The following is a 12,640-nucleotide window of genomic DNA, read 5'->3' as shown; positions in this document are numbered from 1 at the left end:
GGTGTTACAAAAAGGTACGGCCAAACTTTCAGGAAACATTCCTCACACACAAAGAAATAAAATATGTTATGTGGACATGTGTCCGGAAACGCTTACTTTCCATGTTAGAGCTCGTTTTATTACTTCTCTTCAAATCACATTAATCATGGAATGGAAACACACAGCAACAGAACGTACCAGCGCTACTTCATACACTTTGTTACAGGAAGTGTTCAAAATGTCCTCCGTTAGCGAGGACACATGCATCCACCCTCCGTCGCATGGAATCCCTGATGCGCTGATGCAGCCCTGGAGAATGGCGTATTGTATCACAGCCGTCCACAATACGAGCACGAAGAGTCTCTACATTTGGTACCGGGGTTGCGTAAACAAGAGCTTTCAAATGCCCCAATAAATGAAAGTCAAGAGGGTTGAGGTCAGGAGAGCGTGGAGGCCATGGAATTGGTCCGCTTCTACCAATCCATCGGTCACCGAATCTGTTGCTGAGAAGCGTACAAACACTTCGCCTGAAATGTGCAGGAGCTCCATCGTGCATGAACCACATGTTGTGTCGTACTTGTAAAGGCACATGTTCTAGCAGCACAGGTAGAGTATCCCGTATGAAATCATGATAACGTGCTCCATTGAGCGTAGGTGGAAGAACACGGGGCCCGGTCAAGACATCACCAACAATGCCTGCCCAAACGTTCACAGAAAATCTGTGTTGATGACGCGATTGCACAATTGCGTGCGGATTCTCGTCAGCCCACACATGTTGAGTGTGAAAATTTACAATTTGATCACGTTGAAATGAAGCCTCATCCGTAAAGAGAACATTTGCACTGAAATGAGGATTGACACACTGTTGGATGAACCATTCGCAGAAGTGTATCCGTGGAGGCCAATCAGCTGCTGATAGCACCTGCACACGCTCTACATGGTACAGAAACAACTGGTTCTCCCGTAGCACTCTCCATACAGTGACGTGGTCAACGTTACCTTGTACAGCAGCAACTTCTCTGACGCTGACATTAGGGTTATCGTCAACTGCACGAAGAATTGGCTCTTTCATTGTAGGTGTCCTCGTCGTTCTAGGTCATCCACAGTCGCGAGTCATAGGCTGGAATGTTCCGTGCTCCCTAATTACTTCGAAAGTCTTCCTGTCGGGACACCTTCGTTCTGGAAATCTGTCTCGATACAAACGTACCGCGCCACGGCTATTGGCCCGCGATAATCCATACATCAAATGGGCATCTGCCAACTCCGCATTTGTAAACATTGCACTGACTGCAGAACCACGTTCGTGATGAACACTAACCTGTTGATGCTACATACTGATCTGCTTGATGCTAGTACTGTAGAGTAATAAGTCGCATGTCAACACAAGCACCGAAGTCAACATTACCTTCCTTCGATTGGGCCAACTGGCAGTGAATCGAATAAGTACAGTATATACTGACGAAACTAAAATGAGAGCTCTAACACGGAAATTAAGCTTTTCCGGACGCATGTCCACATAACATCTTTTCTTTATTTGTGTGTGAGGAATGTTTCCTGAAAGTTTGGCCGTACCTTTTTGTAACACCCTGTATAGGCAGTAGTTTTTTGTTTAACCACCCCTTAACAAGCATCTAGACGTGACATCAGAAACAGGACAGTGTTTCGAGAATTCCCGGCTGGGTGCGCTTGTGTCTCCATACGTATCTCATTCCACATGCAGGCAGGGCACAGGGACGGGCGAGTGACCCAGACAGCCGGCTGATCGCGTGGGCGCGGAACCGCGTGGTCGCCCGTGCGTGTGTTAACGGTTATCGGGGGCTTACGACGCCAGCGCCAGTAGGGCAGTCTGCCACGGGCGCAACAAGCTGCCGCACCCTCACAGCACACCACATCACACGACACCAGACACGTGGCTTAGCAGCAGCTACCACAGCAGATGCCTTAGCGTGTTAGAGCTTCCACGTGAAGGGATCGCTCTAGCCGCCTGAGCGCATCGCTTGCAAACCGCATGCGACGCGTTAGGATCCTGTGCTAATAAGCAGCAACTTAAGATAATCGCAGCACCAAATGCAGCAGACCTTAATAATCACGCTAGTTAGAGGGCTTATGGATATGAAGTCACAGCGGATCATGGGAGGCTCCATCGCAAAGTCCCGCATTGCGAAGTATCTGGGGGGTTCCTGAACAGGCATCTCACCTGGAGACGGTACATTGGTGATATCAGAGGTGGTGCACTAGTTCGTCTGCAGGCACTTTATCCCACTATAAATCCACAATACATTTTGCCCTTTTAGTGTGAACAAAGTAAGAGCATATGGACTATAAGACCAATTGTGTGATTGGATTGAAGAGTTCCTAGATAACAGAACGCAGCATGTCATTCTCAATGGAGAGAAGTCTTCCGAAGTAAGAGTGGTTTCAGGTGTGCCGCAGGGGAGTGTCATAGGACCGTTGCTATTCACAATATACATAAATGACCTTGTGGATGACATCGGAAGTTCACTGAGGCTTTTTGCAGATGATGCTGTGGTGTATCGAGAGGTTGCAACAATGGAAAATTGTACTGAAATGCAGGAGGATCTTCAGCGAATTGACGCATGGTGCAGGGAATGGCAATTGAATCTCAATGTAGACAAGTACAATGTGCTGCGAAAACATAGAAAGATAGATCCCTTATCATTTAGCTACAAAATAGCAGGTCAGCAACTGGAAGCAGTTAATTCCATAAATTATATGGGAATACGCATTAGGAGTGATTTAAAATGGAATGATCATAGAATGTTGATCGTCGGCAAAGCAGAGACTGAGATTCATTGGAAGAATCCTACGGAAATGCAATCCGAAAACAAAGGAAGTAGGTTACAGTACGCTTATTCGCCCACTGATTGAATACTGCTCAGCAGTGTGGGATCCGTACCAGATAGGGTTGATAGAAGAGATAGAGAAGATCCAACGGAGAGCAGCGCGCTTCGTTACAGGATCATTTAGTAATCGCGAAGGCGTTACGGAGATGACAGATAAACTCCAGTGGAAGACTCTGCAGGAGAGACGCTCAGTAGCTCGGTACGGGCTTTTGTTAAAGTTTCGAGAACATACCTTCACCGAGGAGTCAAGCAATATATTGTTCCCTCCTACGTATATCTCGAGAAGAGACCATGAGGATAAAATCAGAGAGATTAGAGCCCACACAGAAGCATACCGACAATCCTTCTTTCCACGAACAATATGATACTGGAATAGAAGGGAGAACCGATAGAGGTACTCAGGGTACCCTCCGCCACACACCGTCAGGTGGCTTGCGGAGTATGGATGTAGATGTAGATGTATTGCGTTTTCGTTAGGGCTGATCCAAACAGTGCTAAAATATGCTCCCATAAGGTGGGGCGAAGCCGCGTACAAACACCTCCGTCCACTTCAGCAACTGCTGCAACTTGCCATGCACTTAACCCATGAATTCTCCACAGGCCAATTAGGCAAACTCATTGGAGTTCTGCTACTGCGAGATCGTTTTAAATTAATGACTCAGCAGTTCTATGTACAATCGCAGTAATCAGACAATAGGTTAATTTCAAAACCGGGACACGAGGTACACAGACGTGGGAAGAACAATGGACCGACATGATACGATAATTAACGCCGCTCGTAGTAAAACAGTGTTGAAAATACACAAAACCGCTCTGAGAAAAATTGTGATGTTTGTTTATGGGGCGCTCTACTGCTCCGTCATCAGCGCCCACACAGTGTCACAATACTTACACAGTCCAGTTTTCTACCCAATCCAATCTAACCCCTGTCACGAATGATGATGATATGATTAAATGATTAGGACAACACAAACACTCAGTCCCGGGGCAGGGAACATTCACAACCCGTCTGGGAATGGAACCCGGAACCCCGTGATCTAAGAAAAATGACGACATACAAAAATATCAGACAAATAAAACAACCACACCGCTAGGAAGCGCACGAACCGTGACAAACGCTTAACATACAAGAAACACCGCCACAGAAAAGTTTGTCTATTATGATTTCCTCAATTAAAGGGCTTTCCATATATCACAAAAGATAGCAAATTTGTTGTTATCACTACTTATCATTTTCGATCTCGCTGGCCCCCTACTGATGGTTACGGTCAGCTATTCTATTGATATCAAGACGCAGAAGTAGTCCTGTTTATTGATGATACCAGTTAAGCCATGCAACAACAACAAAAATCAACGGATAAAATAGTTAATGACGTCCTTCATGAATATTAGCGATTGGTTTAGCACAAATATGTTAGTTTCAAACCATGACAAAACTTCTCATCCAGTTTTGTACAGTCGAAAGTATCACACCTACTATTAACCTAGTATACCTACATAATATAAACAGGACATAAAGTTCTAATTTTCTCAAGCGTATAAAAACTTAAACAGGATAACCACATACTGATCTTCCTAAAACGTTTAGGTTCTGCTACTTCTTCCATCAGAACGATTGCCAACTTACAGGATACAGAAGACTACGTTAACATATTCTGCATTGTTCACTGGTGTCTCATGAAGTAATGTTCTTGGATGTCTCCTTACATAGATAAAAAGTATTCATTGCTGAAAAGCTAGTAGTTAGATTTGTGTAAGTGGCTCACACAAGTAGACATCCCTGTAAGCAACTAGGAATATTAATCACAGTCTTGGAGTACATTATCCACTTACGAAGTTCATCAACAATCTCAATTTGACAGTATTTGACTTTCATAACGCTAGAAGGAAAAATGATCTGCACTACACTGTAATGAATGTAAAAAGTGGTGAAATGTACAGCTATACAAATCTTTGACAATCTACCAAGGGAAACAAAATTCAGATAGATAACAGAAACTATTTTAAATGCATATTATCGATGTTTCTCCTAACCAGCACCTTTTCTAACATTCTTGAATAGAAGTAATTAATTACCTTTCACTTAGGGATGAAATCATTCTGAATGAGCAGTTGAATCTACATAATAAAAATTTCTTCAGCGCTATAAAGCGCTTACTTAGGAACGTCTAAAACTGACTCTCCTTTTTCCTCAGAGTAGACAGTAAAATATCGTCTTCGTCTCTCCAATACCAATTACCGCTATTGCATTGTGTTGTATAGTATTCAACTTGCTTTGTACTGACTGTTGACTTGTAAACAAACCCTCACACTCTATTTAAAAAATTGTTGTAATTTAAGGAGCTTATTTCTTCGATTGCTAGTAGATGGCGCGATTTGTTTCGCGACCAAGTTGTGTCAACTTCGGACTATGAGTTTCTTAGTCTCACGCCGCCTCCAGTGCCTGATTCCTCTTGCCTTCCTTAGTGGCGTATAATGTGCTACTCCATTTAATTATAATTTTACTGCCCACTACCAACTTTATGTCAGTTCCAGTGACTGCAATTTTATATGGCTTATATATGAACTTCCTGTGAAGTATTTTATATGAAGAGAGCGTTTTGCTCTTAAATCTGTTCATGTGTTACTACACGTGAGTACAACCTCCTCATTAATCTATTTGGTATATTAACACGGTTCAAATGGCTCTGAGCAGTATGGGACCTAATATCTGAGGTCATCAGTCCCCTAGAACCTGGAACTACTTAAACCTAACTAACCTAACGACATCACACACATCCATGCCCGGGGCAGGATTCGAACCTGCGACCGTAGCGGTTCTCTATGTCAATTATTTTGTAAGCTTTTTAGGTAGTTTGCATTTTCTGATGAAGACACTAATACTCAGTATCGTAAGCAGGTTACAGTGAAATCTTGTTGCAACTGGTTGACTCTCATATTCTTATACGGTTTCTGTCTTGCGGCCATGTTTAAAACTGTCTCTAAGCAGACTGAAGTCCAATCAGCTGTTCTAGCATATACCAAAGATGCAAACAAAGATATTACAAATGTTTATCGCTATTAAAAGTATATACATGTTACATAGTTCATTGCTGTACAGAATGATGATAATAAAATAAATTTTCAAAATTATTCGTGATCGTTTCCGCTCGCGCTTGACACAGATAATTTCAGCGTTGTTAGGAGATTCCACAAGTGAACTGTCATATTAATTTACACGCCACACCTCCAACAGCACGTTACATAGAAATTCTATGTAAGTACTCTGCGGTACCACACGTCGAATCTTCGACTCTGATATTATGTTTTCAGGGTTTTGATTTTTATTTGATGTATCAGGAACATAGCCTTACATTTTTTATTATAATTCATTTGATTTGAGGTTTTCTGGATCTATAACGCAATTTTTTATGTATCTTCATATTCTACCCTCTGTTTCCTGTGTCAGTGCTATCACATGAGGATTCTTTCGGTTTATGCAAAACGTTTGCTACAGTTAGTGCAGAATAATTTGTCTCTGATGATAATTCAGCTTCATTAGGTTTATAACCAATGTTAGATGTACTGCGATCAGAAAATTCAGTTATGATAGCGTTCTTTCATTTCTTGTTATATGTGCTGTTCATGTTTTAGGTAATCCTTGCTTACTTGCACTGACAGAAGCTAGCATAAGTCTTCTCTTTTATTTGTGACAACAGTCACTATTTTTCTGCTCTTGATCCGTTACTGAGCTTGACAGTTCACTTCCGTATTTTCTGTTACCGCTGTGTGCTTAATGATGTTTGTGGATATGTGCAATTTATGAAATTGTTAAGCACTGATGTTGTGGATGAAGTTTATATGGGACTTTCACAATCTTCATTTAATACACAGCGGTCATACATGTTATTGAGAATGCACCTATCACAGCGTTAGCTCATTTCTTGTTCCTGCGTTGCCCCTCTTCAGATCAATGAGCGACATTCAAGATTTATAGCTCTGAGATGCGTTTAAAGAACTTCCAGTTTCATATGTAACCCCCATAATTGTTCTTCCTTCATGATCCAAATTATCTGTTGCGTGCCTTTTCGTTAATTTTCTCATTGCAAGTGTGACACACTCTGGTTCCCTGTTACTACGACTACTTTATGTGACTTTGTAACCACTGTTAGAAATAATATGATAATATAAGCACCAATGAAGATATTGACTCCTTCTTCATTTGCCGTCTCCTACTTAACTAGGTCAATATGACTTCATAATTTCCCTCGCTGACGTGCTATTAATTGAATTGTCCCATATCGATGATGAATGAGATTTACATGTGAACTATGTACTTTTTATTACATGTAGATATAGTTCACATTGCCGTCATTATGTTTATATTGCTCTGAAAAAGTAATTAACATTATATATGTTTTGGAAATATAACATCTCATAAACACGATTCAGTACGCTAGTGAACGATGTTTTATACTTAGGCGTACAGTATCAACACATTTGTCATGTCTTCGATTGTGTCCTCAGTATAGGCTAGAACAACTTATTGAACTTCAGCCTGCTTATGAATGTACTCACTGTATAAACAGAAGCTCGTTTTCGAAAAAAAAAGTGATTCTTCAGTAAATGAATGTCAAGTTCGTCCCTACAGTGTATTGCACGTCACTCTTCCCACTGTTTTACAGTCTTTCTGTTAGTATTCGATACCGTTCATGCCAGTTTTGACTCGCGGTTCCTCATGTGGTCTGCCAGATTAATTTACATGTCACATCTACGGCATATTGAAGAAAGTTAGTTTGTGTGCAAGTACTAGACGAAATCATATGTCCATTTAATGACTACAATAGTAATTGTGTTTCAAATTTTCTTTGTTTATGTTATGAAGATTATTTTTTTATTCTTACGTCATTGATATGTATTTACATGTGCTTGAAAATGACTTCACAGTCCAAATTGGTTAACAGCAAGAAATAAAAAGTTTTACAGCCTACCTCAGACAATGACTTCTTTCGAAGAAAAAATTTGCGTTTAGATTGTCTGTGTAAGTACTTTGTACTCAACAACTGACACAGGAACATAAGTTTGCATGCATTTGTTTGGACAGTATTATTACAAATGGAGCATAATACTTTCGTACCGTTGACCCCATAGTGTCGGGGTAAACTATATAGAGGCCCTCATCCAAAATTATGTAGTTGCATTCTCTTATGAGACATGCATTACAATTTTGATAATCCATTGGTTTCGGTTTTCATATATTAGTAGCTGCCTGAAGGTAATGTCTAGAAACAAAGCAAAAATTATTTCTCAACAAATTCTTGTAGCAAATAATTTTTGCTGAACCACACCAACTTCAGTTACTTAAATTTTTCCTATGGAAACTGAATTGCTAGCATGGCTAAATATCATAACTTGATATAATGAAATAAAAAAATTATTATCAGACCTGCTAATATTAAATTTTACTTATCCAATTTTTTTCATAGTAAAATGTTTATGTCTTCGTAGTCCATTTTTCCTATACACCGCTTTGAGAAACGATTAGAACATGGGCTTACTTGTGTATCTGGAGAGTGGCGCTTAATTTTCATAGAAATTAATTACGAAAAATTTGTCCCGTCAGTAGCGTTCATGATGATCTGACAAAACGTTTTAGCAGGATAACGACACTTGGAAACGTACATTCCACTGTTATATCTAACTTACCTTGATTACGTTTTTGCATATTTTTCATTACTAGGTGTGGGAAAAACGGATTGGTTAAAACCAATAGAGGTATTTTAGGTTTAAATGACCGATATTTTTCTTTATTTGTTTGGACTCTGTTACAACAGGTTTTTTTTATTTTTTACTATTAATTGAGAAAAAAACGAAATATGTATTAGTCATAGCGGCAGTGAAAAGATTTTTGCCATTTATATATTTTTTCTTTATAAGAAGTAATTTTTATTTACCAAGTTAGCAATGGTTTGAAATACTGCGTTGTTATACTCGTATATAATGGGAAAGTTGATCAGTGCTATTTTAATAACCATTCCGACAGAGACGATCAACAAACACATAGCATAAGAATTGGTACAGCATTTCAGGGACAGTACTGTCTCTTTGCGTGTGTCGTGGCATAAGGTACGCGTGTGCAGTTTGCAAGACGTGCCCCCTGGTCTATACGGTACTTTGTCTCTGTTGTCGCCGGACGTCCATCGTGTTGTAGAATTGCCCCAACCCCAGTTTCTAAATATTTTTAATAAGTGAAGTAGGAATGAGGTACAATGCTTTATTTGCTTTAAAATATTAAAGATTAGGCAGCTATTTCTATGAAATAATAAAAGACAAATGAACTAATGATGCGGTAATAAAATTGAAAATGTAAAAATTCATTGACACTATGCAATGAAAATAGACAGTAGTTGATCTACTGGCTGTGTATACATAACATGGCTTTACCTGCTTGTAGCCCTTGAAAACGAGCAAATCAACACGCTAAATAGAGTCCTTCAACCTCATATTCCACCCTTTAGCACTGACTATTCCTAATGCCCAAACAATGGTATGATCCATGATTGTAACATAATATTTGAGCAGAGTTTCAAAAACTTAGAATCAATAGTAGAATGCTGGAGATTTTTTGGATTATTCTACCTCTTACCACTTTTAGAGAAAAGCAGTTAACCGTTAACGGACTAAGCCTTTTTAATTGAACTATTTCATTTTATATTTCCATTCCATGTGTTCTGAAACTGACAGAGTGTCCACATTTTCCAATCTTTGTTCGATTTCTACGTTTATTTGTTTAATTGCAACATGCTCAATTACAACTTCTTGTAATTCTACATATGTTATTGTGTGTGTGTGTGTGTGTGTGTGTGTGTGTGTGTGTGGAGCGATAATGATGACCAGGATGATGAAGAAAGATGGGTGGATCACCATCAGCAGTGTCACGTGCCCTCACTTCATAAGAAACTGCGAAGAGCTTTAATATTTAAATCATGAAATTGGTGCGAATTCTGGTGATCAGGAAATTTACAATATCAAAATTCTTTCCCTTGCCGGCCAAATAGTTGCAGCGGAAATTTTTTCCATCACTAGGATTCGAACCAGCTTATGCACAAGTCGAGCGCCACTGCTCAAGTGTGCGTAAGCGAGATCGACTACGGAGGTGGGTGATATCTATGTTTATTACAGAAAATAGTAGGATTAAATAACCGGTTACTTCAGTAACTGGTTATTCTCAGCGGTTTTAACAGTGAGTTTAAACTGGCATGGAAGAAAGCTATATAAACTAAAACCAGTTATCAAGCTATACCCGCCATCCCTATTGCTGACTTTCGGCATTTTCTTGCAAAATGAAATATTTAGAGCGAAACATTTTCCCTCCAACTTGCACTTCGATGTTCTCTTTAACTCTGATTCCTATTGCACTGGAATGTCAAACGAGAATGAAAACTCATAATAAACCACCTCGTAAGCGTTTCCAAAGGCAAAATTATGTAGACAAATCGGCAGGTTGTAATAGATAATTTTCAGTGTCGAACATTTCCATCAAGAATAGTTTCACCTACGTTACTATCAAGGCGATTTTTTTTTGTGCACGTAGTATGTGTGAATCAATGCGAAAAATAAATTTTAAATAATTTGATACAGCCACGCCTTCATCCAACAAAAATCGTACAAATTCTGTATTCCGTTAAACTTCGTGAAGTGCACTACCTCCAATAGCGCGCTATTTAGGTGTCATCGGGCAGCATAAGTATCCTAAGCTACAATGCACGACGCTTCACGAAGATGCATAAGAATGTAGCACTTAATGCTGATTGCTGCGCGTTACTGCCCTGTGGAATGTATTGTGTGTGTTACCTGTTGCCTCGCTGTGGTAATCGTGGCCAACAGAAGCTGCTCCAGCGGTGTTGTTGTAGAGGGTCATAAACGGGCGCTCCTGGGCTCCAGTGAGTGGCAATGTGGAAACCTGGAATAACGAGAAAACTTTATTTTAACCCTTAAGAAGGTTCATATTTACACTGTATCAGTAGCCTCGCGTTATGAGATTTACGCTATATGATCAAAAGTATTCGGGCATCCTAAGGTAATGCGAAATTAACCACTAGATGGCAGGAGATGCGGACCCGTCAGTACAACAGTAAGAGGGGAGTTCTGCGTCGTCAGTGGAGAAGCAGTAACGCGAGAATGGGTCGGACAGGGAAATCAGCGACTTGGAGCGTGGGCTGTTCATTGGATGTCGCCTGGTGCACTCCAAGCCCTCCAAAGCTGACCAAATTGGTGACCGGATTAAGAAGTGGAAACGCGAAAAAGCACAGGAAAAATCTAGACCAGGCTAACCACAGGCATTAACGGACTGGAGCGGCCGAATGTTGGGGAGGGGGTTGTACACAGTAGCATGACATCAGCGGAAGAAAACACTACTGAGTTCCAAACTGCTACCAGCAGTGCAGCTAGTACAAAACATGGGTTTATGGAGTTAAAAAGAGTGAAGTACAGTGATCTAACAGTTCCTCAAACTATACATTTCCGTAGTTAGTGGTAAGTGACGCTTGAGGTGGTGTAAACAGCAATGCCACTGGACAGCTAATGACCTGAAAAGAATGATTTTGAGTGATGAATTACTCTGTACACGATGGCAATCCGATGGTAGTGTTTAGGTTTGGTGAATGCCTGTAGAATGTCACCTGCCATCATGTTTAGTGCCGATTGTAAAATTTCTGTGCTTTTAGTGCTTATGGAGTAGTTCCCTAAGTGTACATAATAAAACACTAAATGAAGAAGGGTATGAACACATTTTACTGAATGGTGTATTGCCTAGAATCGAGGGACTGCTCTTAATTGATCATTGAATGTATCGGAATGACAGTGCACCCTGTTATAAAACAGCACCTGTGACACATTGTTTAGTGGACAGCAACAACTACCGAGACACCCTACTCCAAGCCATTTGGAACTCGTTTGTGATGTAATACAAAGTCTCCGTTACCCCAGACCCCAGTATCCAATGTGACGACTTTCTCTGGTTGCGTCTGTTGAGGAAAATTGCACAGACATTCGTCTACAGACATTCAGTCACCTCATGATGAGGTTCCCTACCAGAGTGGAAGGCTCACTAAGGTGAATGGTGGACAGGTTCCATATTAATGTCTACTAGTATGTGCTGGATACTTTTGGACAAATAGTGTATTGTTATGTATTCATTTTAACATACTTGTATAACCCTCGTTCACAACACACCTCAACTTTTTCTACCCACTCGACCACACTTTTGTTATTGATGACATTAGTCTGCATGATGTCAGACAGTTGAAAATAAAGTTTGTTAACAAATAACTTCGTTACATTGATTTCAAAACTATTATTAGTCTTCTTATATCATACAGAGTTTTATCGTAACTAGTTAGTTACGTGTTCCATCGAATATTTGTGCGATTTTACTGTCGCAATGCTGTGAAACCGATCAGTTTACAGGATGTACACACGCGATTGGTTTCAAAACTTAGAACATACTGTGTTTCAGCAGCAAGCGTAATACTCGTGCAATTACGCTTAAAAACTAGTTGTTTTACAGGCTACGCATTTTAATATAAAAATTTATCTATGGAATAGGAGGGGTTGTAAAGTAAAAGTGAATTTAATATTTAAAACCTACTCGTTTGCCAATCAGACAATTCATGGTATTGGGCAAGTGATGAAAGACTTTTGTTTATGCCTGAGCCACTGACGGTTCCAATACATCCAGTAAATGTCATTTTTTCTAGTGTTGTACGTATAGACGTTATTATTCTTCTCAATTTCTGATGGACTGCTTGTGAGGATAT

The 12,640-nt window shown here is 40.1% G+C and overlaps 1 protein-coding gene across 1 annotated transcript in view; it reads right to left on the bottom strand.

The window, feature by feature from the left end:
* Window positions 1–10,782, bottom strand: part of LOC124577102 (serine/arginine repetitive matrix protein 1-like) — a 303,302-nt gene extending 292,520 nt beyond the window's left edge. The window contains exon 1 of the mRNA XM_047131217.1: window positions 10,677–10,782. Within this exon, the coding sequence (XP_046987173.1) occupies window positions 10,677–10,743 (67 nt within the window). The 5' untranslated portion in view covers window positions 10,744–10,782. The remainder of the gene's footprint in view (window positions 1–10,676) is intronic.
* Between the last annotated feature and the right edge of the window lie 1,858 nt (window positions 10,783–12,640).

This window comes from Schistocerca americana, chromosome 1 (assembly GCF_021461395.2).
Source record: "Schistocerca americana isolate TAMUIC-IGC-003095 chromosome 1, iqSchAmer2.1, whole genome shotgun sequence".
Classification (NCBI taxonomy): Eukaryota; Metazoa; Arthropoda; class Insecta; order Orthoptera; family Acrididae; genus Schistocerca; species Schistocerca americana.
The sequence above is the reverse complement of the archived record's forward strand: the minus strand, read 5'-3'. Positions and strand labels throughout refer to the sequence as shown.